The 26,451-nt window shown below is 45.1% G+C and overlaps 1 protein-coding gene across 3 annotated transcripts in view; it reads right to left on the bottom strand.

Moving 5' to 3' along the window:
• The window catches only part of LOC135506998 (mineralocorticoid receptor-like), a 104,266-nt gene that overhangs the window by 76,347 nt on the left and 1,468 nt on the right, over nucleotides 1-26,451 (bottom strand). For all 3 annotated transcript variants that reach the window (XM_064926457.1, XM_064926456.1, XM_064926458.1), the window contains exon 2: nucleotides 24,081-26,027. In XM_064926457.1, the coding sequence (XP_064782529.1) occupies nucleotides 24,081-26,008 (1,928 nt within the window). In that variant the 5' untranslated portion in view covers nucleotides 26,009-26,027. The remainder of the gene's footprint in view (nucleotides 1-24,080; nucleotides 26,028-26,451) is intronic.

Raw genomic sequence — 26,451 nt, 5'->3', positions numbered from 1 at the left:
CTGTTCAATGTCCTGTTACTGTATGCTATTCCCCTTAGTAACTGTTCAATGTCCTGTTACTGTGTGCTATTCCCCTTAGCGACTATTCAATGTCCTGTTACTGTGTGCTATTCCCCTTAGCGACTGTTCAATGTCCTGATACTGTATGCTATTCCCCTTAGAGACTGTTCAATGTCCTGTTACTGTGTGCTATTCCCCTTAGTGACGGTTCAATGTCCTGTTACTGCTATGCCCTTAGCGACATTTCAATGTCCTGTTACTGTGTGCTATTCCCCTTAGTGACGGTTCAATGTCCTGTTACTGTATCCTATCCTGCTTAGGCAACTTTTCAATGTCCTCTTATTGTGTGCTATTCCCCTTAGTGACTGTTCAATGTCCTGTTACTGTGTGCTATTCCCCTTAGTGACTGTTCAGTGTCCTGTTACTGTGTGCTATTCCCTTTAGCGACTGTTCAATGTCCTGTTACTGTATGCTATTCCCCTTAGCGACTGTTCAATGTCCTGTTACTGTATGCTATTCCCCTTAGCGACTGTTCAATGTCCTGTTACTGTATGCTATTCCCCTTAGCGACTGTTCAATGTCCTGTTACTGTATGCTATTCCCCTTAGCGACTGTTCAATGTCCTGTTACTGTGTGCTATTCCCCTTAGCGACTGTTCAATGTCCTGATACTGTATGCTATTCCCCTTAGAGACTGTTCAATGTCCTGTTACTGTGTGCTATTCCCCTTAGCGACTGGTCAATGTCCTGTTACTGTATGCCCTTAGCGACATTTCAATGTCTTGTTACTGTGTGCTATTCCCCTTAGCGACGGTTCAATGTCCTGTTACTGTATCCTATCCTGCTTAGGCAACTTTTCAATGTCCTCTTATTGTGTGCTATTCCCCTTAGTGACTGTTCAATGTCCTGTTACTGTGTGCTATTCCCCTTAGTGACTGCTCAGTGTCCTGTTACTGTGTGCTATTCCCCTTAGTGACTGTTCAGTGTCCTGTTACTGTGTGTTATTCCCCTTAGCGACTGTTCAATGTCCTGTTACTGTGTGCTATTCCCCTTAGCGACTGTTCAGTGTCCTGTTACTGTGTGCTATTCCCCTTAGTAACTGTTCAGTGTCCTGTTACTGTGTGCTATTCCCCTTAGCGACTGTTATTATACCTAAAGGCAATCAATTGTATGCACAGATGGCGGCAGGGGGAAATTAGAATGTTCTGATTTTGTACACATAAGGCATAGATTACCAAGAATACTACTATTAATTTCCTGGGTACACCTATTTTCTATCTAATAATAGGTTCAGGGGATGGAGGATAAGTCCAATGAGATGTCCAATGATACAGTGTCGTTTCAGTTGTGCTAATGTAGGGGCTATATTAAAGGCCAAGTGCAGTCAAAAATGTGAATTATATATATTTACACACTATTAGGTTGAAATAATACTGTGAAAATTATAACAATGCCCTTTTAGTGTAAGAGCTGTTTGAAAAGACCACCTGAAATTTCTGCCTGTTTTGGTGGGATGGAGTTTTGGCCTGCCAATAAGAAAGAGAGTTCCAAGCCTCTCTGCCAATAACAGCTAATTTGCAGTTTTCCCCTCCCCACTCAGACCCACTCCCAGACAGTCCTAGCAAAAGTCTTGAGAAATTGCTCTTCGCTAAGAAGTTATTTTTTGTTTGTTTATTTTTGACCATTTTAATTGAAAACAATTACAGTAAGGTACTTAGAAAAATAAATAAATGATTTGATATTGAGATAAAAATGGCGGCATTGGACCTTTAAGGTTTTTGTGCTCTATAGTTGTTCCCATAGGAGAGCTCTTTGAAGAACCCTTTTTGGTTCTAGGTAGAACCCTCTTGGATCCAGCTATAACCCTTTTGAGTTCCATGTAGAACTCTTTACAGAGAGGGTTCTAGATGGAACCCAAAAGAGTTATACCTCGAACCCAACGGGTTCTTGGGTTCTCCTATGAGGACAGTTGAAGGACCATTTAAGAACCCTTTTTTTCTAAATATAAAGATTCATAGGAGACCTAGGGTTGTCCTCTTGCCCTCAAGGGATTTTGCTCTCTCATCCTCTCTTCATTTCCCTCATCCTTTCCCACATTCTACCACTTGCTTTCCTTCCCCACACTGTGATAAGAACTGAATAGAGAGTAGAGAGGTGTATTGTACAGTTCAGATATGTAATTAAATAATGAAATGTTTGAAGGGGGAATTAGAATTCAGTTGTGAAATAGGAAAAATGTTAGCTGAAATTATTCTCTATCCAAAAGTTCACTGTCTGTTGCCAAAGTTTTTGTGTCGAAATGTGATATGCAAGTTACAAAATAAATTTTGAATTGCATGAATATAAATATTCAATGCTATGCATCTACAGTATTATGTTACTGAACAATGAATCCTTGAATCTCTCAATCAATCAGAGATGATTACTGCTGGCAGGCAGCACTGCCGCAAAAAAAGCTGTTGGCTCTTAGATTACTGACCATTTTGAATCCCACCATACCTTCTCCGCTATGCAATCTGGTTTCAGAGCTGGTCATGGGTGCACCTCAGCCACGCTCAAGGTTCTAGACGACATCATAACCGCCATCAATAAGAGACATTACTGTGCAGCCATATTCATCAACCTGGCCAAGGCTTTCGACTCTGTCAATCACAACATTCTTATTGGCAGACTCGACAGCCTTGGTTTCTCAAATGATTGCCTCGCCTGGTTTACCAACTACTTCTCTGATAGAGTTCAGTGTGTCAAATCGGAGGGCCCGTTGTCCGGACCTCTGACAGTCTCTATGGGTGTGCCACAGGGTTAAATTCTCGGGCCGACTCTCTTTTCTGTATACATCAATGATGTTGCTCTTGCTGCTGGTGATTCTCTGATCCACATCTACGCAGACGACATCATTCTGTATACTTCTGCCCCCTCCTTGGCCACTGTGTTAACTAACCTCCAGACGAGCTTCAATGTCATACAACTCTCCTTCCGTGGCCTCCAACTGCTCTTAAAGGCAAGTAAAACTAAATGCATGCTCTTCAATCGATCACTGCCCGTACCTGCTCGCCCGTCCAGCATCACTACTCTGGATGGCTCTGACTTACTCTGAATACATGGACAACTACAAATACCTGGGTGTCTGGTTAGACTGTAAACTCTCCTTCCAGACTCACATTAAGCATCTCCAATTCAAAATTAAATCTAGAATTGGCTTCCTATATCGCAACAAAGCATCCTTCACTCATGCTGCCAAACATACCCTCGTAAAACTGACCATCCTACCGATGCTTGACTTCTACCATCCTACCGATGCAAACATCTATAAAATAGCCTCCAACACTCTACTCAACAAACTGGATGCAGTTTATCACAGTGCCATCCGATTTGTCACCAAAGCCCCATACACTACCCACCATTGTGACCTGTACGCTCTCGTTGGTTGGCCCTCGCTTCATACTCGTCGCCAAACCCACTGGCTACAGGTTATCTACATGTCTCTGCTTGTTAAAGCCCCGCCTTACCTCAGCTCACTGGTCACCATAGCAGCACCCACTCGTAGCACGCGTTCCAGCAGGTATATCTCACTGGTCACCCCCAAAGCCAATTCCTCCTTTGGTTGTCTTTCCTTCCAGTTCTCTACTGCCCATGACTGGAACGAATTGCAAAAATCTCTGAAGCTGGAGACATCTCCCTCACTAGCTTTAAGCACCAGCTGTCAGAGCAGCTGACAGATCACTGAACCTGTACATAGCCCATCTGTAAACAGCCCATCTATCTACCTACCTCATCCCCATACTGATATTTACTTATTTATTTATCTTGCTCCTTTGAACCCCAGTATCTCTACCTGCACATTCATCTTCTGCCGAACTACCATTCCAGTGTTTAATTGCTATATTGTAATTACTTCACCACCATGGACTATTTATTTCCTTATCTTACCTCATTTGCACTCACTGTATATAGATGTTTTATTTTCTTGTCTACTGTATTATTGACTGTATGTTTTGTTTATTCCATGTGTAACTCTGTGTTTTTGTATGTGTCGAATTGCTACTCTTTATCTTGGCCAGGTCGGGATGGGAGGTTTGGGATGGAGGCATGTTGGCTGGGTGGGGTTGTGGGGATGGGGTGGAGGCATGTTGGCTGGGTGGTGTTGGGGGAATGGGATGGGAGGTTGGGGATGGAGGCATGTTGGCTGGGAGGGGTTGGGGGAATGGGATGGGAGGTTGGGGATGGAGGCATGTTGGCTGGGTGGGGTTGGGGGAATGAGATGGGAGGTTGGGGGTAGAGGCATGTTGGCTGGGTGGGGTTGGGGGATTGGGATGGGAGTTTGGGGGTCGAGGCATGTTGTCTGGGTGGGGTTGGGGGAAAGGGATGGGAGGTTGGGGGTGGAGACATGTTAGCTGGGTAGGGCTGGGGGAAAGGGATGGGAGGTTGGGGGTGGAGACATGTTAGCTGGGTAGGGTTGGGGGAATGGGATGGGAGGTCGGGGGTGGAGACATGTTAGCTGGGTAGGGTTTGGGGAATGGGATGGGAGGTCGGGGGTGGAGACATGTTAGCTGGGTAGGGTTGGGGGAATGGGATGGGAGGTCGGGGGTGGAGACATGTTAGCTGGGTAGGGCTGGGGGAATGGGATGGGAGGTCGGGGGTGGAGACATGTTGGCTGGCTGGGGTTGGGGGAATGGGATGGGAGGTCTGGGGTGGAGACATGTTAGCTGGCTGGGGATGGGGGAATGAAATGGGAGGTTGGGGGTGGAGACATGTTGGCTGGGTAGGGTTGGGGGAATGGGATGGGAGGTCGGGGGTGGAGACATGTTGGCTGGGTAGGGTTGGGGGAATGGGATGGGAGGTCGGGGGTGGAGACATGTTGGCTGGGTGGGGTTGGGGGAATGGGATGGGAGGTCGGGGTGGAGACATGTTAGCTGGGTAGGGCTGGGGGAATGGGATGGGAGGTCGGGGTGGAGACATGTTGGCTGGCTGGGGATGGGGGAATGAAATGGGAGGTTGGGGGTGGAGACATGTTAGCTGGGTAGGGTTGGGGGAATGGGATGGGAGGTCGGGGGTGGAGACATGTTAGCTGGGTAGGGCTGGGGGAATGGGATGGGAGGTCGGGGGTGGAGACATGTTAGCTGGGTAGGGTTGGGGGAATGGGATGGGAGGTCGGGGGTGGAGACATGTTAGCTGGGTAGGGCTGGGGGAATGGGATGGGAGGTCGGGGGTGGAGACATGTTGGCTGGCTGGGGTTGGGGGAATGGGATGGGAGGTTGGGGGTGGAGGCCCACTTATTTTGAGTTTTTTTTCCTGTATGTACTGATTGTTTTCAATTGAGTGTCAGCCTACAGGCACAGGTTTTATAAACATATCATTTGAAATGGATAATGTACCTGTAAACCCCCCCCAACAAAAAAATAACAAAATAAATACAGATGTGTTCATTTAAAAAATGATTTAATTTTATATATAATTAGCCTTTACAGTTAAATCTTAAACCAATTGACATTGCTTTCACATATGGCTACACTTAAGCATCGGGGGCCAAAGCAAATACACTCCATTTATCATAAAATTTATATTTAGAAAATAGCAGTACCGTGAGCAGTCAGTGAAAATGATAGAAAGCTCTTGCAAATGCATTATAGAAATACAGTAACCACAAGAGATTAACTACATTACTGTAGAAATACAGTAACCACAAGAGATTAACTACATTACTGTAGAAATACAGTAACCACAAGAGATTAACTGTATTACTGTAGAAATACAGTAACCACAAGATATGAACTACATTACTGTAGAAATACAGTAACCACAAGAGATGAACTACATTACTGTAGAAATACAGTAACCACAAGAGATTAACTACATTACTGTAGAAATACAGTAACCACAAGAGATTAACTACATTACTGTAGAAATACAGTAACCACAAGAGACAAACTACATTACTGTAGAAATGCTGAGCAATGTAGCTAAGCCAGTGATGTTTCTAATTTAAGAACATACAATGTTATTTGATTCAGGTACAATATGTTTCATTGGATAAAAATAGTAGCCAATGGACAAAACAGCCAGTGGCCTTGAGTCGCATGCACAGACTCATGCAGCAGGAAATGTATTGTAAGTGTATGTCCCAGCTTACTGACAGTCCTTTGAATATAGTAGTAACTCATTGTAGATGGTTGATTGAGCTCATGGCAGTATATTTGGCCTTCTTGGCTGGCCTCTGCAATAACAGTCTATGTGACATCCGTGAAACGTAAAACACATATTATAGACTTAGGTCTATATAATACAATCCTATACAGGTTTCGATGTTAACTAGGGTCCTTTAAGGCCAAGTCACAGTATTAAGTATTAAGTAGTAGAATGACAAAGCAAATCACTCATTAAAACCCAACCAATCAGAGTATGTCCCTAACACACCCACTAAATAGAATTCTTAATTCATTGGATAAGGAGATTTCCATCAATGTCCTCCCCAGTCCTAAGCAATGTAGCGTGCAGTAAAAGAGTATGTCTGACACATTTCTCTGTCCTTCAGTATCTGCCCTGTATCGTTACCCTTTTGCTAAATATAGATTGGTGTCGTCCCAAAAAAGAAATGCCCAGTCATACATTCACTCTCCTTGTAAGTGACTCTAGCCCTGTGTCACATTGCTCCTGTGTACACTTCCCTCCTTTTTTAAAGGCCCAATCCTTAATTAGAAAAACAATTTAAGTACAAAGAGCCCACACCTGATCTTGATTCAAACGGCTTAGTCTTTGCCACAGACAGATTTCCACTAGACTTTGGCGGTAATATGATGATTATGGGGTAGAAGTCCTTAATAAGGAAAGCGTTTAGCCAATTCAGACGCAAATGCCTATTGATTTCTAATGGACTAGCCTCAAGGTCGGACCACCGGCAAAGAATTCTCGTCTTTCCAATAAGGATGTAATTTGTAATCCAACGCCACACCACAGCGTCCGCTCATTCTCAACCAAGAATCAATCGCAACTGGCCAAGAAATATAGGCTACCAAAACCCAAAGATAGTAGTTTGGTTTTTCAAAGCTCATCATCTCACCATGACCTTCATTCGGGCAGATTTGCGATGAAAACTTAATATTCTAGGTCTGCAATTATAACACAATTGAACATTGTACCATGAAACAAGACATATTGTACATGCTTACTTTGTGTATTGCTACCAGTGCCCCAAATCAGCAGCCACATCATCAACCCACAGCCCATCATACAGTCTGCCATACAGCCAATACAGACACGTGTGAGTCTATAGACTAGAGGACCACAGAGGAAGCCAAACCACAGTAAACCACAGAGGGAATGACTGACATAGTTCGGCCCTGCAGATGTTTACTGACTACCACAATTGGGAAAGAAAACGATGGAACCAGCACACCCTGTGGCCAAAACCAATGTAATGTAGGCATATGCTTCAGGGTGGCGCTGGCTCAACTAAGACAATGGAAGATTGGCTACATATTGTTCAGTAAATGTGTGAGGATCTGATTAATGAGTAGAATCCGTTTCTATGATATTTCGTCGTTAGAAATGTTGTGAACAGAGAAACGGCGGGTTTACGTGTGTGTGTGTGTGTGTGTGTTGTAGCATCACAGACAGCAGTCATCTGCAGCAGCTGTTGAGTGTCAAGAGTACTGAGGAGTCTATACTCTAGGAAAATGTAAAGTAAAGATCTCCTAGGGCTATACATTTCTGTGTCTATGAGGGGGTGGCCCATTAAACACTCACCCTGAGGTGAAACAAAAGGCTATGCACGGAACGGTATTCTATCAACTTGACTCAGCATTTTTTTGTGTTCATGCTTATCGGTGTGTGTTCGGCAGACATGCTCACCTTGTTGGTAGAGACACACACACACAATGTTTTCGTCTTGTGATGAGGGACAAAGCTTACCCCACCGCTCAACTCTCAGTTCCCATTGAGGCAGTGCAGCATAGGTGGTCTAGTTGTCCGGTTGTCTGGCTCCTGCACCAGGATGTGGCTGTCATTAAAAACAATAACCTTAGGTGCCTGCATGGTGACTCGCTGTAATTGTTTTCTCATTTGATCTACTTTCTGCCCTCCCGCTCGCCTTGCATGCAGACAGGAATAAGTGTTTCACCTCCTCCTCTCCTCCTCTCTCAACCTTTTCAAAATCAAATCGGTCCAGTACCATAATCAACAACTTTAGAATATGCCGGGTGAGAATATGAGGGGTGAGATAAGAAGTAAAACCTTTATGACCCATGCCCTGCTCTGCCAGGTCCAACCTCCATCACACACATACGCACAGACACACACAGACACACACACACACACACACACACACACACACACACATGCATGCATTGTGGGTGCACAGTTCTTATTAACAGGTTTTCATCCTCTGCCGTATGGAAATGTTCTCTTGTTGAGTTTTGGCTCTTACCAGTGTAATCACATGGGGAAATCACCCCTCACACTGTGAGTGTTTGGACTTTTTCATAGTATGTGAGTGTATGTGTGCAGGTGCGTGTGCGTGTGCGCACAAGTTTGTATGTGTGTCTTTGTGTGCCTGCGTTCAGTGTTAATGTGCGTGCGATTGTGTGTGTGCACGCCCGTGTGTGTGTGCATTTGTGGTTGTGTGTGTTTTCATATTTTATGTAATGAGATGTAGCTTTGTTCGGATGTTGAAAATGCCACTCCGGCACTGGAGCATGTCTAATACAACCACAAAGGGGATTCTAATAAACATTACAGCACAGCCGGGAGACAACAGGACACAACGGCCCTCGTTGATAGTGTTTGGTTTGACCCTTTGCAGTTTGACCCGTTTTTATTGTAGATGGTTTAGATTCACATCTGTAGCCTTCCGAGTCTTATATTGTAGTTTGGCCTGTTTTTATTGTAGATGGCTTAGATTCACATCTGTAGCCTTCCGAGTCTTATATTGTAGTTTGGTCTTATATTGTAGTTTGACCTTTTTATTGTAGATGGTTTAGATTCACATCTGTAGCCTTCCGAGTCTTATATTGTAGTTTGGCCCTTATATTGTAGTTTGACCTGTTTTTATTGTAGATGGTTTTCACATCTGTAGTCTTATATGTTTGACCTGTTTTTATTGTAGATGGTTTAGATTCACATCTGTAGCCTTCCGAGTCTTATATTGTAGTTTGACCTGTTTTTATTGTAGATGGTTTAGATTCACATCTGTAGCCTTCCGAGTCTTATATTGTAGTTTGGCCTGTTTTTATTGTAGATGGCTTAGATTCACATCTGTAGCCTTCCGAGTCTTATATTGTAGTTTGGCCTGTTTTTACAGTAGAATATTTTGATTTGAATCTGTGCTCTTCTGACTTTATAAGATGTGTCGGCAAACTTCCGTCACAGAGATGGAAAGAGCCTCTATTTGTCACGTACTGTACAGCAGGGACAAACTGACAGTCACTCTGGTATGACTTGTCAGTTTTTATTGGCTTTCAACATCTGGTTCTAGAATGTCCGTGACCCTGTTCTTAGCACAGAGGACACCAGCCCAGCAACATAAACAGAATCTTACTGTACATAGATTTGTCCGCTCCATGGCATCTGTTAGTGACTGCCTCGGACATGGACTGTTAGTAGCAGCACTGTACTGTAGGAAACTGGGTGGGCTGAAGTATAACAAGCAATGGCAAAACACAACGTACATTTCCAGACAGAGCCTATGACCCGGACATTGTGGTGATTGGGCTGTTCAACCTCTCACACCTCGGTGTAATGTACACTGATGTTTTATTCCTCTCATTCAGACAGTCATTGAAAGAAATGTCTATATGGACAAAATAATCCATACGAAGTAGAAAATATCCATAGTAAAATCTACCCGGGGCAGGGCGGCAGGGTAGCCTAGTGGTTAGAGCATTGGACTAGTAACCGGAAGGTTGCGAGTTCAAAACACCCGAGCTGACAAGGTACAAATCTGTCGTTCTGCCCCTGAACAGGCAGTTAACCCACTGTTCCTAGGCCGTCATTGAAAATAAGAATTTGTTCTTAACTGACTTTCCTGGTTAAATAAAGGTAAAATAAAAAAAATAAAAAAAATGTATGAGCACGTGAAGGGTAAAGGGGCCCTATTAACAGAGCATTGTTAGTATAACTCAGGGCCCAGGGGTCAAGGGTTAGGGGAGTGCATCTGTCATGTGAGCAGGGACTGACGTGTTGGAGTTATGGTTGTGATGAATAGGATCGGAGGGAGGGCGTTGGCCCAGGAGTGTCAAGTTAACATTGCGTGGGAAGCTCTACTGGCAAGAATAATAACCAAGGCGATGCATTATACCGCACCACCTATTCCATTGTAGATATAGGCTGTTAAACTGTAAGACCATATGTTGGCCACAAACTCTTTCTTTCTGTCCCCTGGTTTACTTGATGATTGTGGAAACGCCTCTAGGCTCTATTGTGAGTGACTTGGATCCTTCCCTGGGTTGGTCTCAAACAGGTCTGCTCAACACCTTTCACACGACCTGTCAAACAAGCTGTCCTGCAGGCCTGGAATGGTGTCAGCCGAGTGCCTGAACGTCTATGCTCTTGAAACAGATGTTCTTACAATTCTAGAAGAATTACTGTGCACATGTTGCCAGGGTGTAAGTACATACACTGGAATGGAAGAAAGAACTCCAGGCATCTCAAACGTGTCAAAAACAACCCAAGAAAACATCCTCCTCCTCCAAAAACAAACTGTCTGCAGAAGCTTTTGCACGTGTTCCTTGTCAATAAACTGGGAAAGACATCAGAGGAGAGGTTTAGAGAATGAACTGACAATAGACTACTCTGTTCAAAGAAACTACGGTATGTGGAAGTCAGGGTACATTTGACTGTGTGGATGGATATTGGGAAAACAATCAGCCATCAATGGCAAATGTAAGGCCAGTATAGTGACACACAGTCATTTACCATGGAAAGGTTTATAATCTATAAGCTCTTTAGTCAGGTTACTCAGCTAGTTTTTCAAAGAGGCCCTAATGAACACTCCTGGATGTAGCTTGACAGACACTCAGCCCTGTTAGCCCTGGGGTGTGTCTCAAAAGGCACCCTATTCCCTATGTAGTGTGCTATTTTTGACTAGAGCCCTATGGGCCCTGGTCAAACGTAGTGCACTGAAGAGAAAGGGGTGCCATTTGGAATGCAATCCTGGTCTACCCAAGGCCATAACAACTGTTGCCTGGGCTGATATAAAATTAAGCTGAAGCACACTGCTAGCTAATGCATTGAGCATAAATAGGTCAGACTTCCCCCACTGAATAATGGGGAGAAAAGTGGACTGGCTCTACCAGAGAGGGCACCACATAAACAACATGTCACAGCCATATCTAGATGGGATACAGTGCAATGTTGGGGCAAGATTTGTTGTTTGGCGTTGTTTACTGAAGCTGTACCATAGTGTTAGCTATTAGCTGAAGCTGTGTCATAGTGTTAGCTGAAGCTGTGTTAGCTGTTAGCTGTGTCTTAGTGTTAGCTGTTAGCTGAAGCTGTGTCATAGTGTTAGCTGAAGCTGTGTCATAGTGTTATCCGTTAGCAGTGCCTTAGTGTTAGCTGTTAGCTGAAGCTGTGTCATAGTGTTAGCTGTTAGCTGACGCTTCTGCTAAAGGAGCTAGTTTCATTCCACAAAATCAATGTGCCACAGCCATCTAGAGGGCCTAAATTTAGTAGTTGTTGTTTTGAGTTGTTTACTGAAGCTGGGTTATTGTGTTAGCTAAAGCTGGGTTGAAGGAGCAAGCTAGCTAGCTGCATTACTACCTGTGTTTTAAGTGCCGACTGGCTGGCTGGCTGGCTGGCCCAAGCCTCTAAGTATGTGAGTGAGCCATCCATTTAGACCGTAAAACTGCAAATTATCCCTCCAGATGTGTGCTCCAGTTATGCCTTAAGCGCCGGATTAAATGCTAATTTGCATTAGGAAGATTTACTCTGCAACGGGTATTACTTGAATTTGCATCGAGAGGAAAAAACACTTTTTGTTTTCTCTGTTTCTTTTTTTTTTTAGACATGACGGTGCTCCTGCAAGATAAATATGTTTTGTGTGCCGAAGGAGGTAAATCTCCTAGAAATCAGGAGTAGCACAAGAAGAATCATATGCATGGACACCTGAAGCATGCAGGATCCTTCTACCCTCTCAATTACCTTTCCAATGAATACATTACTCAAAGAAGAAGACAACAAGTATTGTGTTGAGAGTAATGTATAGTAACTATTCAAAAGTAAACTAGCATAACTTCATAGGTGTCTTTTGTGGCTGGAACCATAATCTCACAGTATGGGCCACTGTAACTAACAACACAACCACCCTAGCCCCTTCAGGCTTACTAACCCAGGCAGTTTGTATATAAAACATGGCTCCTATTGAAGCCGGGACAGAAACCCACCTGCTTAACAGGGCTAAATCCAAATAAAAGCCGCCCTGTCTCCCTAACCGATTAGACTGAACCAAGCAGCTGAAACCAAGTGGCTGGTGTCAGCCGAAACAACAGCAGACAGTAAACAGGGAATGTCTGGCCTGTGCCAGGTACAGTACAGTAAAACCAGGGCCAGGGGGTGCCAGTCCTAGGGCAGTGCACTGTAGAGAAACGTTGTGGGTCCACGGAGCCAATTGACAAGGAACACAATGGTTCTAGTGTATCCTGATCTGCCATTTTGGATCTAGGTTGGTCCAGGTTGCCCTATGACCAGGTCTTCCCCTAAAAAGACACCAGTCTATTTGGACATGGCAGCCAGGCACACTCGTAAACAAGACATGGGAACAAATATCTCTCACCATTACTGTATGAAAATATCACTGTCAAGTCAACATTTTTTTGTTTGCACAACATGGTATGCACAACAATACAACAGCCTGTAAGTCACACAAGTGTTCTAGGGCGCCAGAGCCACCCCAACGCATACCTTCACACAACCTGTACACAATACCGTTGGATCTGTTCTACATAACAGGGGCCATTGTCGGCCAATGTCATTGTCATTAACACAAAAGCCCTGGCAATTACAGGATGATTCTCTAACCCTGCCCTCCATCCCTTCCTGCAATAGGCAGCCATTTTGATTCCTGTTAAACCAGTTTACCCCTTTTTAAGTCTTGGTCACCCAATTGCGTCCGTGTCAGCTCTCCGTGTAATGTGATACAGTGTCTTTTCTATGGGCTGTCATCAGACCCCTGGAAGTCTCCTTTTACCTTGGCTGGGTCACTGTATCAGAGTTTGTCCCAAAGGTGCTACATTATCAGAGCCTGTCCCCAGGGTGCTACATTATCAGAGCCTGTCCCCAGGGTGCTACATTATCAGAGCCTATCCCCAGGGTGCTACATTATCAGAGCCTGTCCCCAGGGTGCTACATTATCAGAGCCTGTCCCCAGGGTGCTACATTATCAGAGATTGTCCCCAGGGTGCTGAATTATCAGAGCCTGTCCCCAGGGTGCTACATTATCAGAGATTGTCCCCAGGGTGCTACATTATCAGAGCTTGTCCCAAAGGTGCTACATTATCAGAGCCTGTCCCCAGGGTGCTACATTATCAGAGTTTGTCCCAAAGGTGCTACATTATCAGAACCTGTCCCCAGGGTGCTACATTATCAGAGCCTGTCCCCAGGGTGCTACATTATCAGAGCCTGTCCCCAGGGTGCTACATTATCAGAGCCTATCCCCAGGGTGCTACATTATCAGAGCCTGTCCCCAGGGTGCTACATTATCAGAGATTGTCCCCAGGGTGCTACATTATCAGAGCCTGTCCCCAGGGTGCTACATTATCAGAGCCTGTCCCCAGGGTGCTACATTATCAGAGCCTGTCCCCAGGGTGCTACATTATCAGAGCCTGTCCCCAGGGTGCTACATTATCAGAGCCTGTCCCCAGGGTGCTACATTATCAGAGCCTGTCCCCAGGGTGCTACATTATCAGAGATTGTCCCGAGGGTGCTACATTATCAGAGCCTGTCCCCAGGGTGCTACATTATCAGAGCCTGTCCCCAGGGTGCTACATTATCAGAGATTGTCCCCAGGGTGCTACATTATCAGAGCCTGTCCCCAGGGCGCTACATTATCAGAGCCTGTCCCCAGGGCACTACATACATGAATTTTGTGGCAAAGCCGAGCTCCCAATAGCCTGAGTCATAACAATTTACCAGGGATTTTATGGGGTGGGTTTTTATGGGTGCAACTCAAGACCCGACAAAGCACAGAGCACACTGACTGACACAGCCGTTGTTGTTTCCCATAGACCGGGTTTGAATATAAAGAGAAGCTCTGTGTGAGAGTATGCTACTACTAATATAGGTCGATGCCATCACATAGCCATAGTGCCATTTCTTCAGATGTATTAGACATATTCTGAAGAGAACAGAGCGTATGTGTACGTGGGTGTGTGTTGACCTAGTTAACGGACTGCTGAAGCAGAACAATTAACATTTTTTGGAAGTGTTTTCCTTAATGACATCCATTTTCCGCCTATGTCAGTGAGTCGAGTCCCGTCATGTCCAGCGATGAGCTGGCTGCTAGCTAGACTAAGTAAACACAACAGTTCAGAACTTGAATACAAACTCCAATTAAACATGAGTGATGAATCGAGCCATGCCCTTATTCGGTCAGTAGAGCAGATCAGAATGCAGGGAGGAAGACAATGATGCGCTGAGGAGGGAAATCCACTCAGAAAACTCAACTAAATGTAGTATGGATCTCACTCAAAGAACTGAACTAAAAGGTAGTATGGATCTCACTCAAAGAACTCAACTAAAATGTAGTATGGATCTCAAAGAACTCAACTAAAAAAGAACTCAAAGAACAACTAAAATGTAGTATGGATCTCACTCTAAAAAGAACTCAAAGAACTAAAATGTAGTATGGATCTCACTCAAAGAACTAAACTAAAATGTAGTATGGATCTCACTCAAAGAACTCAACTAAAATGTAGTATGGATCTCACTCAAAGAACTAAACTAAAATGTAGTATGGATCTCACTCAAAGAACTCAACTAAAATGTAGTATGGATCTCACTCAAAGAACTCAACTAAAATGTAGTATGGATCTCACTCAAAGAACTAAACTAAAATGTAGTATGGAACTCAAAGAACAACTAAAATGTCAAAGTATGTATCTCAAAGAAAACTCAACTAAATGTAGTATGGATCTCACCCAAAGAAAACTCAACTAAATGTAGTATGGATCTCACCCAAAGAAAACTCAACTAAATGTAGTATGTATCTCACCCAAAGAAAACTCAACTAAATGTAGTATGGATCTCACCCAAAGAAAACTCAACTAAATGTAGTATGGATCTCACTCAAAGAAAACTCAACTAAATGTAGTATGATCTCACTCAAAGAAAACTCAACTAAATGTAGTATGTATCTCACCCAAAGAAAACTCAACTAAATGTAGTATGGATCTCACCCAAAGAAAACTCAACTAAATGTAGTATGGATCTCACTCAAAGAAAACTCAACTAAATGTAGTATGTATCTCACCCAAAAAGAAAACTAAATGTAGTATGATCTCAACTCAACTAAATGTAGTATGGATCTCAAAGAAAACTCAACTAAATGTAGTATGGATCTCAACAAAAAAACTCAACTAAATGTAGTATCTCACCCAAAGAAAACTCAACTAAATGTAGTATGGATCTCACTCAAAGAAAACTCAACTAAATGTAGTATGTATCTCACCCAAAGAAAACTCAACTAAATGTAGTAACTCAAAGAACTCAACTAAATGTAGTAAATGTAAAGTATGGATCACTCAAAGAACTCAACTAAAAAGAAAACTCAACTAAATGTAGTATGGATCTCAAAGAAAACTCAACTAAATGTAGTATGGATCTCACTCAAAGAACTCAACTAAATGTAGTATGGATCTCACTCAAAGAAAACTCAACTAAATGTAGTATGGATCTCACTCAAAGAACTCAACTAAATGTAGTATGGATCTTGCTCAAAGAAAACTCAACTAAATGTAGTATGGATCACATTGCTTTTTATTGCTTGGATTAATGTGAATTATGTCCTTGTCCATCAAACTGATAGAAATCAAACATTTTCTAACTTAAAATCCATCTGGACATAATTAAGTTACCGTAATATCAAAATCGTACAATCAAATTCTGCTGTTATGAATCGTAGCCTACACCAACAATGAAGAACAAACTTAAAGGGGCATTGTGGAAGCTCATAAGCAGCCGTCTATATAAATGATAGGAGCCTCAGTGTCTTGATAACTCTTTCATCAACTAGGCCTGACACTATTTTCATCCATTTCACACAGCTTTTATTGATAGAAACCAGGGCAGTCGTCACAATAACCTCATGCTTTGTGTTGCAGTGGTAGATGTATACAGTTACATTCTCTTCATACAGTATGTAAAAGAGCACAATGACAGACAGGGACAAGCCTCTGTATGTCAGCGATAGGTAATAAAGTCTGAGCACACACACACACACACACACACACACACACACACACACACACACACACACACACACACACACACACACACACACACACACACACTGTGCCCAGTACGGCCCACCCTGGAAATTTGGGCAAGTTTCATCAAACCCTGTTTCAAGAAGAGGTTGAAATGAGGACAGGCATTCTGATCCCAGCAGGGAAGGAGAAGGAGAAAGGTACAGTCAGGGAGAGAGGGAAAAGGAGGGAGGGAGGAAGGTACAGTCAGGGAGAGAGGGGAAAGGAGGGAGGGAGGAAGGTACAGTCAGGGAGAGAGGGGAAAGGAGGGAGGGAGGAAGGTACAGTCAGGGAGAGAGGGGAAAGGAGGGAGGGAGGAAGGTACAGTCAGGGAGAGAGGGGAAAGGAGGGAGGGAGGAAGGTACAGTCAGGGAGAGAGGGGAAAGGAGGGAGGGAGGAAGGTACAGTCAGGGAGAGAGGGGAAAGGAGGGAGGGAGGAAGGTACAGTCAGGGAGAGAGGGGAAAGGAGGGAGGGAGGAAGGTACAGTCAGGGAGAGAGGGGAAAGGAGGGAGGGAGGAAGGTACAGTCAGGGAGAGAGGGGAAAGGAGGGAGGGAGGAAGGTACAGTCAGGGAGAGAGGGGAAAGGAGGGAGGGAGGAAGGTACAGTCAGGGAGAGAGGGGAAAGGAGGGAGGGAGGAAGGTACAGTCAGGGAGAGAGGGGAAAGGAGGGAGGGAGGAAGGTACAGTCAGGGAGAGAGGGGAAAGGAGGGAGGGAGGAAGGTACAGGGAGGGAGAGAGGGGAAAGGAGGGAGGGAGGAAGGAGGGAGGGAGGACAGGGGAAAGGAGGGAGGGAGAGGTACAGGGAAAGGAGGGAGGGAGGAAGGTACAGTCAGGGGAGAGAGGGGAAAGGAGGGAGGGAGGAAGGTAGGGGGAGTCAGGGGAGAGAGAGGGAAAGGAGGGAGGGAGGAAGGTACAGGGAGGGAGGGCAGGACAGTGAGAGAGAGAGGGGAAAGGAGGGAGGGAGGAAGGTACAGGGAGGGAGGGCAGGACACTGAGAGAGAGAGGGGAAAGGAGGGAGGGGGAGGAAGGTACAGGGAGGGAGGGCAGGACAGTGAGGGAGAGAAGGGAAAGGAGGGAGGGAGGAAGGTACAGGGAGTGAGGGCAGGACAGTGAGGGAGAGAGGGGAAAGGAGGGAGGGAGGAAGGAAGGTACAGGGAGGGAGGGCAGGACAGTGAGGGAGAGAGGGGAAAGGAGGGAGGGAGGAAGGTACAGGGAGGGAGGGCAGGACAGTGAGAGAGAGGGGAAAGGAGGGAGGGAGGAAGGTACAGGGAGGGAGGGCAGGACAGTGAGAGAGAGAGGGGAAAGGAGGGAGGGAGGAAGGTACAGGGAGGGAGGGCAGGACAGTGAGGGAGAGAGGGGAAAGGAGGGAGGGAGGAAGGTACAGGGAGGGAGGGCAGGACAGTGAGGGAGAGAGGGGAAAGGAGGGAGGGAGGAAGGTACAGTAAGAGGGAGATAGAGAGAGGAGAAAGGAAGGAGGGAGGTACAGTCAGAGAGTGAACAAGAGAGAAAAGGGGGGAAGGGAGAGAGGAATGTACAGTCAGAGGGAGAGAGAGAGAGAAGAGAAAGGAGGGAGGGAGGAAGGTACAGGGAGGGAGGAAGGTAAAGTAAGTGGGAGAGAGAGAGGAGAAAGGAGGGAGGGAGGAAGGTACAGGGAGGGAGGAAGGTACAGTAAGAGGAAGAGAAAGAGAGGAGAAGGGAGGGAGGGAGTCAGGGGGTGAACAAGAGAGAAAAGGGGGGAAGGGAGAGAGGAATGTACAGTCAGAGGGAGGGGGAGGGAGGGAGGGAGGGAGGGAGGGAGGGAGGGAGGGAGGGAGGGAGGGAGGGAGGGAGGGAGGGAGGGAGGAGGGAGGGAGGGAGGGAGGGAGGGAGGGAGGGAGGGGAGGGAGGTACAGGGAGGGAGGAAGGTACAGGGAGGGAGGAAGGGAGAGAAGAGGGAGATAAAGAGAGGAGAAGGGAGGGAGGTACAGTCAGAGAGTGAACGAGAGAGAAAAGGGGGGGAAGGGAGAGAGGAATGTACAGTCAGAGAGTGAGAGAGAGGGGAGATGCAGCAACAGAGAAAGACGGGGAGGTAGGAAACTAGTAGTTACCGCTGTATGAGTATCAATTAATTAGGTCATATCCTGCCTTTCTCCTCTCAACTTTTAATGAAGATAATCATGTTCAGTGTTTTTAACTAAGGCAGTCTTTGAATGTCATAATACAACATTTATTTCATAAGACAACTGTAATAATTATTTTATTTTAGTCCACAGCTTCAAGTAATTATTTTTGAGCACATTTTCTCTCTCTCTCTCTTGTAGTGATTATAATGACTGGTGTATATCACCCCTGTGATATCTCCAGTCTATGACTAACTTCCCATCTGTTAGCTCTGTCGTTTAATAAGTCCTCTTTTATCCAGCATTATACCACACTCAACATAAAATAGTGTGTGTGTGTAAGTCACACACACAAACACAAAGGTGAGGACCCGACATACAGTAGTTGTCATGTGACCACGTGGAATTAGCAAAGACCCAGGCTTCAATGTCTTTACCTCATCAAGGAACACCTTCCTTGCTCGGGCAGGTAAAGACACCTTGGACATGACCCCCAACACCCCTGTCTCACATTCACATCCCAAACGAGCAACTAACGTCCCTCACAGCCTCACAACCCACAATGCACCGGGGCCAGCCGTACCGAGCCACACCACGAGGACGTGGATTTAATTAGATATTAGTATCCAGCCGCGTCTGAATTAATCAAATCAATGCTACTCATTAATTTAGTAGAAGAACATACAATTAAAGGGCTATTAGCGTTCTCTCAGGAGTCTGCCCTTTCATCCTGCCAGGAGAACATTGGGACTTGGCCCAGGTCCAGAGGCAAAGCGTTCTCTTTTAACCGGCACTTCCTCTCCTCCGCCTGACTCGATTCTACTCCTCTTCTCCAGGCTGGTGCCATAGAAGTACAATGACTAGATGTAGTATGTGCAAAAAAATAAACGTCGGCGTCACTTTAAATCAATACTCTCTTTTATCCATAAGCATAACATTTAGTGGGAGGATGATAGAGAAATATGTTTTCTTTTTGTATTTGCATGTTTGTGGTACTGATCTCGACCCAGCCACCAGGCACCTACAAGTGTACTGGGCCTTTTGGGTTGTATCTGAATTTGGTCCCTGGCCACATTGATTTAAACACTAACACCATTTCCATGACTTAATGGTGCTTGACAGCATGTATCCTGTAAGTAGCTCGTCATTTAGGATGGCGTCTCAAGAGTTTTAAACAAAACTCTAGAAATGTCAACACACTGTAGCATAGTCCCAGTCAATGCTTAACAGGGCACTCTTTAAATAGGGTGACGAGATCTGGAGATTTAGGGAATGAGCACACAAATAATCCAGCACCCAAAACTAGGTCATTTTATAGTAATATATTTTGTTCAGATAATTGATCATTTGATCATGGCTGTGTATATCTCAATTGAGGAGGTAAGGAAACTAGACTGAAAATAAGATTTTAAGCTCTTACATAGACTTTGAAGTAGTACTGTATTGTACATGGGACTGAAGGGTCCCCTACAAGCTTTAAACAGTAAATACTTCTATCGGATTCCCTACAAAACATACAGTCAAATATAATCTTATTTAAATACAGCAGGGGAAATCCTCTGCGTTCAAAATGTCAATCTCTGCACCGCATACAGCTGGCCACCTGTTTCTCCCAAAGCACTGAAGCAAACTAGGCTCTGATGGGAAATAATTCTGGGCCAAGGAGATTCTTTTTCTCTCTTTTTCTTTTGCTCTTGTGAATTAAAGTTAAAACGCTTTCGCTCTGAGTAATCCAGACTCCTCCGACGAACAGTCATTTTTAATTAAAAACATTACCCCATATACAGAGGAAACCAAAGTTGAAGCCTGAAAAAAATACTAACTGCACAGGGATTTCTCTTTCTACTTCGACCTAGCAGTCTCTCGATTTTCTCTCTCTCTTGCTCTCTCTCACTCTCTTGATATTCTCTCCCTCTCTCACTCTGTCTCTCTGTTTCAATCTTTCTTTCTTTCTCTTTCCCTCCTTCTCTCCCTCCTTCCCTCCCTCCCTGCCAACCAAGGCTTCAGTTGATCAAAGGAAGTTCCAGTTTCTTGCTGGTTTTTAGCGGTTATGTAACTTTCTCCTGATGAAATACTGGCCTGGGAACAATACTAACCCATCCAGAGCTGAACTGGACCATAGAATTCCTGCAATTGGACTTTTTGGGGTTATGTGATCCTGGCAGGAAGTCAATCCAACTCACACTGCGGCAACGCTTGGCTACTTGGAACGATTGTAAACACCCTAATAAAATGTAATTAATAGGTACCGTATACATTGTAAACTGAGTCCAAAAAACTTTGATTAATCACATAAAAACAAGCAACCTCAGCACAGGAATATAACTAAATAAGCAATATTTCTTAACCACAAGCATATGGGTCTTCTGCAGTGCAGTTTTGATTGAACCCCTTCTCTTGTGATGAACTATGTGTAGTTGGAATGAAGTGTTGTTTCTCTGAGAACAGCAGGACTCTGGCTAGTCTTCCCCAGTGCGTGTTTGATTGAACCTCTCCTGTGAGGAGCTAAGTGTATAGTTTTATAGAGAGGGGCAGTTCCAGTGCTGTGTCTGTATCTGGGTCTCTGCCATACGGCCAAGCCAGGCCCCACCTCTGACTGTCATCCTGCCTGACATTAGGGGGCTAAGCTGTATCTCATTAGGCCTAGGGTGGCAGTGATCCCATCAACATCACTTGAACCTCTGGCTCCCACCATAGAGGAAGAAGACAGGTTGTCTCCAAGGTAACGGACAGATCATTTGGCAGGAACTGCATGCCTTGTTATCCCACAGAAACCCACAGATACTGTAGGCAGCGCAGCTGGCACACACGCACACATACATACACACACACACACACACACACACACACACACACACACACACACACACACACCAATACACGTGTGCAAAGACAAACACACGTTTAGTACCTCCACTGCACATAGACATCAGCTCCCTCTCTGCCAATCAAACATCCGGCTATTCCTCTGTGTCCAGTATTGATTTAAAACACAATGAAGCCAGAGGCGGGCCAACCGTTTAGGAAAAACCATTGAGTTCATTTGCTGCTCGTACCCTAGGGATAATCATTCTCACTGTTGAAAGAGAAATTGATTTCTGTTAATCATGAGCCAGCGTTATTCAAATCAGTGTGTGTGTGTGTGTGTGTGGGGGGGGGGGGGGGTCAAACCAGGCCAGATATCTTGAACGAGGGGGTTAGAGAGGGTTATGTTATACAAGCAGAGTCAAGTATTTAGGTCATAAAGGGCAGTAGAAAATAGTTTTGGGGGGGGGGGTTGTTACAGTCAATGACATGAGTTTGCATATAACCATAGAAATCGAACTGACAGAATGGCATGTAAATCTAACTCATTCCCACCTGATCTCAACTAAGTCTCTGGGCCCATATTCACAAAGAGTCTTTAGATTAGGAGTTCCGATCTAAGATCACTTACGACTTTTAGTTCATAATGAATAACATTTTATGAACATTTTATAACCTGACCCTAGATCAGCACTCCTACTCTAAAAACACTTTTTGAATACATGCCCTAACCCCCTGTCACATACTCTACTGTACTGGAATGCCAAAAGTGGACTGACCATTCCATAGCCAAGTATGACAAGAATAGCCCTGATCAGACAGCCAGAACAACTGGATGAATTGTAGCATGGTCTATCGATAGGAGGTCAATGGGACAGGGACTGACCTGGACCAACATAACAGCCTCAGGACAAAGGCTGACATGATCATTGCCCCATTTTTAACCAGCCTGATGGTGCTATTGGTGCTTTTTTGAGTGAGACTGGATAATTGTTGTAGATCTGTTTGTGAGTGTGTTCAAATAAAGTGGTTGGGGAGAGAGAGAAATCATTAGTTACGACCAATGATGTATACAAACCCTGGATTGCTGATGCTATGTATTGGCCATTGAGAGGCTTTGAAGTCACTGGTCGGCCATATTGGCATTTCCCCCAGTAGGAGCAGTCCTCCATAGGAATGAATGGAATTCTACAGTATTTCAATTAAATGTTTTAATGACAAAATTACATGTATTGTATTATCTTTTGCTATAGTTGGGAAAGTAACATTAGTAAGCTAAAAAATATATACTAAAGGAAAATAGATTGTTTTTTTTTATGTTTAGCTCACATAATATCATTTAAGATTATGCATTAAGGTGTCTGTAATATAATACATGTGGCAAAATTAATGTAGACATTAATAAATGCATTTCTAAAGCTTCCAAAATATTTTTTACAACGTAAGGGAGTGCTAAAATGGAGGCACGGTGGTTTACACCAACATTAATAAACATCCCCTCTGTGAAATGAACAAAAATGAAGAAATATATCACACCCAAATACCAGAGCCATATAATCATATCTTCACATCTTTAAATTAACTGTAAACAAACTCCTTCTGCAAGGAAGGAATTCCTTGTAACTCCTTCACATACTGAAATTGAAACAAAGTTGGATAATTTTTTCCAATATCCTGGTTGATTTCATAGCTGTGATACTTTTGTTTTATTCATCCTGGATCTTAATATCATAATATTTAGCTTCACACTCAACTGTCAGATAAACTGTCCGAACAACAACTGTGTCAAAGTTAGACGTTGCCATATTTGCCTGTGCAAAACAAACCGTTTTTCTGCATGTTTGTTTTTGTTTGGTGGCAGGGGCTCTGCCCTGCAAGGCAACTGTTTGTTTCCTACATCTGGCAACAAAAGCATGTGATCAATCATTCATAATCATTTATGACGTCGCCACATAATGGCCAGCCCAGGTTCGTAAAAATATATTTGCATTACACAAGGTCCCTTCAGGACCTCTCAATAACAGTACAATAAATGTTGTTTTTGTCCATACACATAGCTCTGATAAGAGAACAAACTTTAGCCTCTATTACACTGCTGCCCTGGCCCTATTTTCTACTGTATGTTGCGATGTTGCTATCTAATACTGGACCCCATCCCTTAGTTCCTGTTCTCCCAGCCAAGCCAACATCCCGCTACTTTTCCCTTTCCCAACCAAGCCTTGTTGTTATTAGTATATTGGTAGTCCCCAACTCAGAGAAAACGCCCTTCTTTAACCTCTCAGTCCTGAGCAACATGGTCTTTAAGTCAGACACATTGTCCCCTTCATTCATCCTGTCACACTGTAGTAAACAGACTCAGTTCCACCCAAAAGCTACATAGCAGGGAGCATCTCTCTGCACATGAGAGCCCTTGGATTATACCACTGGGTGTGCTTTGTGCAGATGCTGTGGACAGTCCATCATGTCTTATAACTAGTCTAAAGTAACATAAAGTAACAAGTCTAAAGTAATAACAGTTTCTGAGCCAGCACTCTTACTGTACTGGAGTTGTGCAGCAGCACTACAATCCCACAATGCTGTTTGTTTTCTGCTTCAACTTTTCTATATTGAAAGTAACAAACATTTCTGAGCCAGCCAGCCACTCTTACTGTGCTGGAGTTGTGCAGCAGCACTAGAGTACCCAAAATGCAGTTTGTTTTTGTCCATACATCGATTTCTTTCTTACCTTGACCTGCTGTCTGGCATGCAGCCGTGACCTGGATAGCCCTCTCCTCTTGGACCCTGCGACATGCCGGGCCGAGATTTCCACGACTCCATTAACGCGGTAACAGGCGAAATTAGATTCAACAAAGGGTTCGTCCCGTGATCCCTTGGGTCGTGCCGTGAGAAAGACATTGTCCCCTGCGCTCCGATCTGGTAGTGAAACGAGTGTCCGCCTGAATTAACACCCACAATGGCCGAGGTGGGCACAACGTTGTTGTTGTTCTCTTGGTAGTAGCTGCCATCGTTGTTCTCTTGTTTAACTTTAGACAGGAGATTGTGGGGGAACACGCCGGCTTCGTAACTGCCATTCATCTCAGTGCCCGGAGGTCCCAAGATCCCAGAGAGACTGTATTCGTCAATATTGTCCCTCAGAGACAAGTAGGTAATCTCGGACGGACCTGACTGGAAGAGACCCATAGAGTGTTGCTGCTGCTGCTCAGTGTAGCACTGAGGATTCATGCATCCGCCGCCATCTTTGTTTGGCTCACTTTTTATCTGTGTGATGAAAGGTGAGCCATTGCCGGGGCAGCCGGTGGCCTGGTTACACTTTGTGTTGTTGCTACCATTACCCAGACACATGCTCCTATAGTCCGTGTCGGGTTCATTCTTGATGAACTTTACCATACCCATGTGGTCCAGGCCTACGTTGAACATCTCCCCGTCCACGCTCTCCACCTTGGGGAACTCAAACTCCTTGAAGTCCTGCTGGTCTCTTCGTCCCTCGGGACTGTTGGAGTCATTCTGGACCAGGCCCAGTTCACTAACAGGGCTGGACACAGCAAACCCACCCCCACCGCCAGAGGGGTTCCTGGGGCTCGAGGACATTGCCATGGGGCCCCCGGAGTTCGGACTGGAGATAGACGATGAAGCCCTCATGTTGTTGGTGCTGCCAGTGGGGCTGGAGACAGACGATGACCTCATGTTGGTAGAGGTGCTGCATGACGGTGGGGAGCGCACGCTGCTCATGCTTTGTGGGCTGGAGATGGGTGAGCGCATCACGTTGAGGGGGCTGGTGAGCGGAGGCGACCCCACTGTGCTGGAGCCTGCCGGGCTGCAGGTGGCCGAGTTCCTTCTGTGGACGTGGTTGTGGGCCAGAGCTGGTCCGGCAGCGTTATGCTGGTTGACAGGGTTACTGATGGTCGTACAGGCGAACGGCCCCCCAAAGCAGGTGGGGCTGGTAGTGGATGAAACTAGGTTGTTGCTGCCCCCGGGGCTGGAGATGGAGCTGGGCGTCTGGGGGCTGCAGGACAGAGACAAGCCCAAGACGGCTGACCCTGATGGGGTTCCAGATGAGCAGCAATCCCCAGGGGTGGAGCTAGGCTGCTTCAGGAACCCCGTAGAAGGTGACATCAACTTGGGGCTCCCCGTGGACGCAGCACACTGGCTGTCCTCGAGACAGGGGCGCCCGCAAACTCCCGCTGGGTACATCTTCCCCGGACTACAATGACCCCCCTGTTGGCCGAAGCCGCCAAAGTCTGTGGCCTCCCTGGCCGCGTTCATATACAAGCCCATGGACTCAGCCACAGTTTTGGACAGCTCCTTGGAGTCCATCATCTCTGGCTTCCTCCCATGGAGGGAACTGTTGAAGAGGGGGAGAACAAAAGGCTGGTGTTGGTTCTGGGTCAGTTTGAGAGTAGGCTGCTGCTCTGGCTTCTTCTTCTCTTTGTTGTTATTGTTACTCTCCTTGCTGCCGGCTGTGTTGCTGCTGGGGGAGCAGCTGACATTGACTATGTCCATTAGGACATCACTGTTGCTGTTCAGGTTCAGACTGTCGGCCTCCTCGGCTCCGCTGCAGCAGTAGTCCATGGCACTGCTGGGGACATGGGACCATCTGTTCTTCTCTGTGTCCATGGATCCTTCGAAGAAACTTGGGTATCTTTTGGTCTCCATCGCTGGGTCATTGATTTACCTGCAGGTTGTAGGAATACATTAATTTGATGAAAGCTGTTTAAATATGAATTCAAAGTGGTAGGGTATTTTTTTAATGCATTATTCACATATCATGCAAAAGCCGCTGGAATCTCACATTGCCGAAGCTGGTGGGGGGGGGGTCATAGAACGATTTGTGCGAGTAATACTCGTTCTATAACTCAACTCCCCATCACACCTTGTCATACATTGCAAGTTACTTCTTATAGTGCATTTCTTTAGATGTATGACATGATACCTTCTGGTTTGCATGATTAATTGCACTAACTGTACTATTAAATCGCCAAGTCAGTACAGTTTGATGTAAAAAAAATACATGACGTAGTTTTATAGTTTTCATTTCCTCCTCTTGGGCACTTCCATTGGATAGAGACAGACACAGCGTCAGATAAACTTTCATCACG

The sequence above is a fragment of the Oncorhynchus masou genome, chromosome 20, assembly GCF_036934945.1.
Source record: "Oncorhynchus masou masou isolate Uvic2021 chromosome 20, UVic_Omas_1.1, whole genome shotgun sequence".
Lineage (NCBI taxonomy): Eukaryota > Metazoa > Chordata > Actinopteri > Salmoniformes > Salmonidae > Oncorhynchus > Oncorhynchus masou.
The sequence above is the reverse complement of the archived record's forward strand: the minus strand, read 5'-3'. Positions and strand labels throughout refer to the sequence as shown.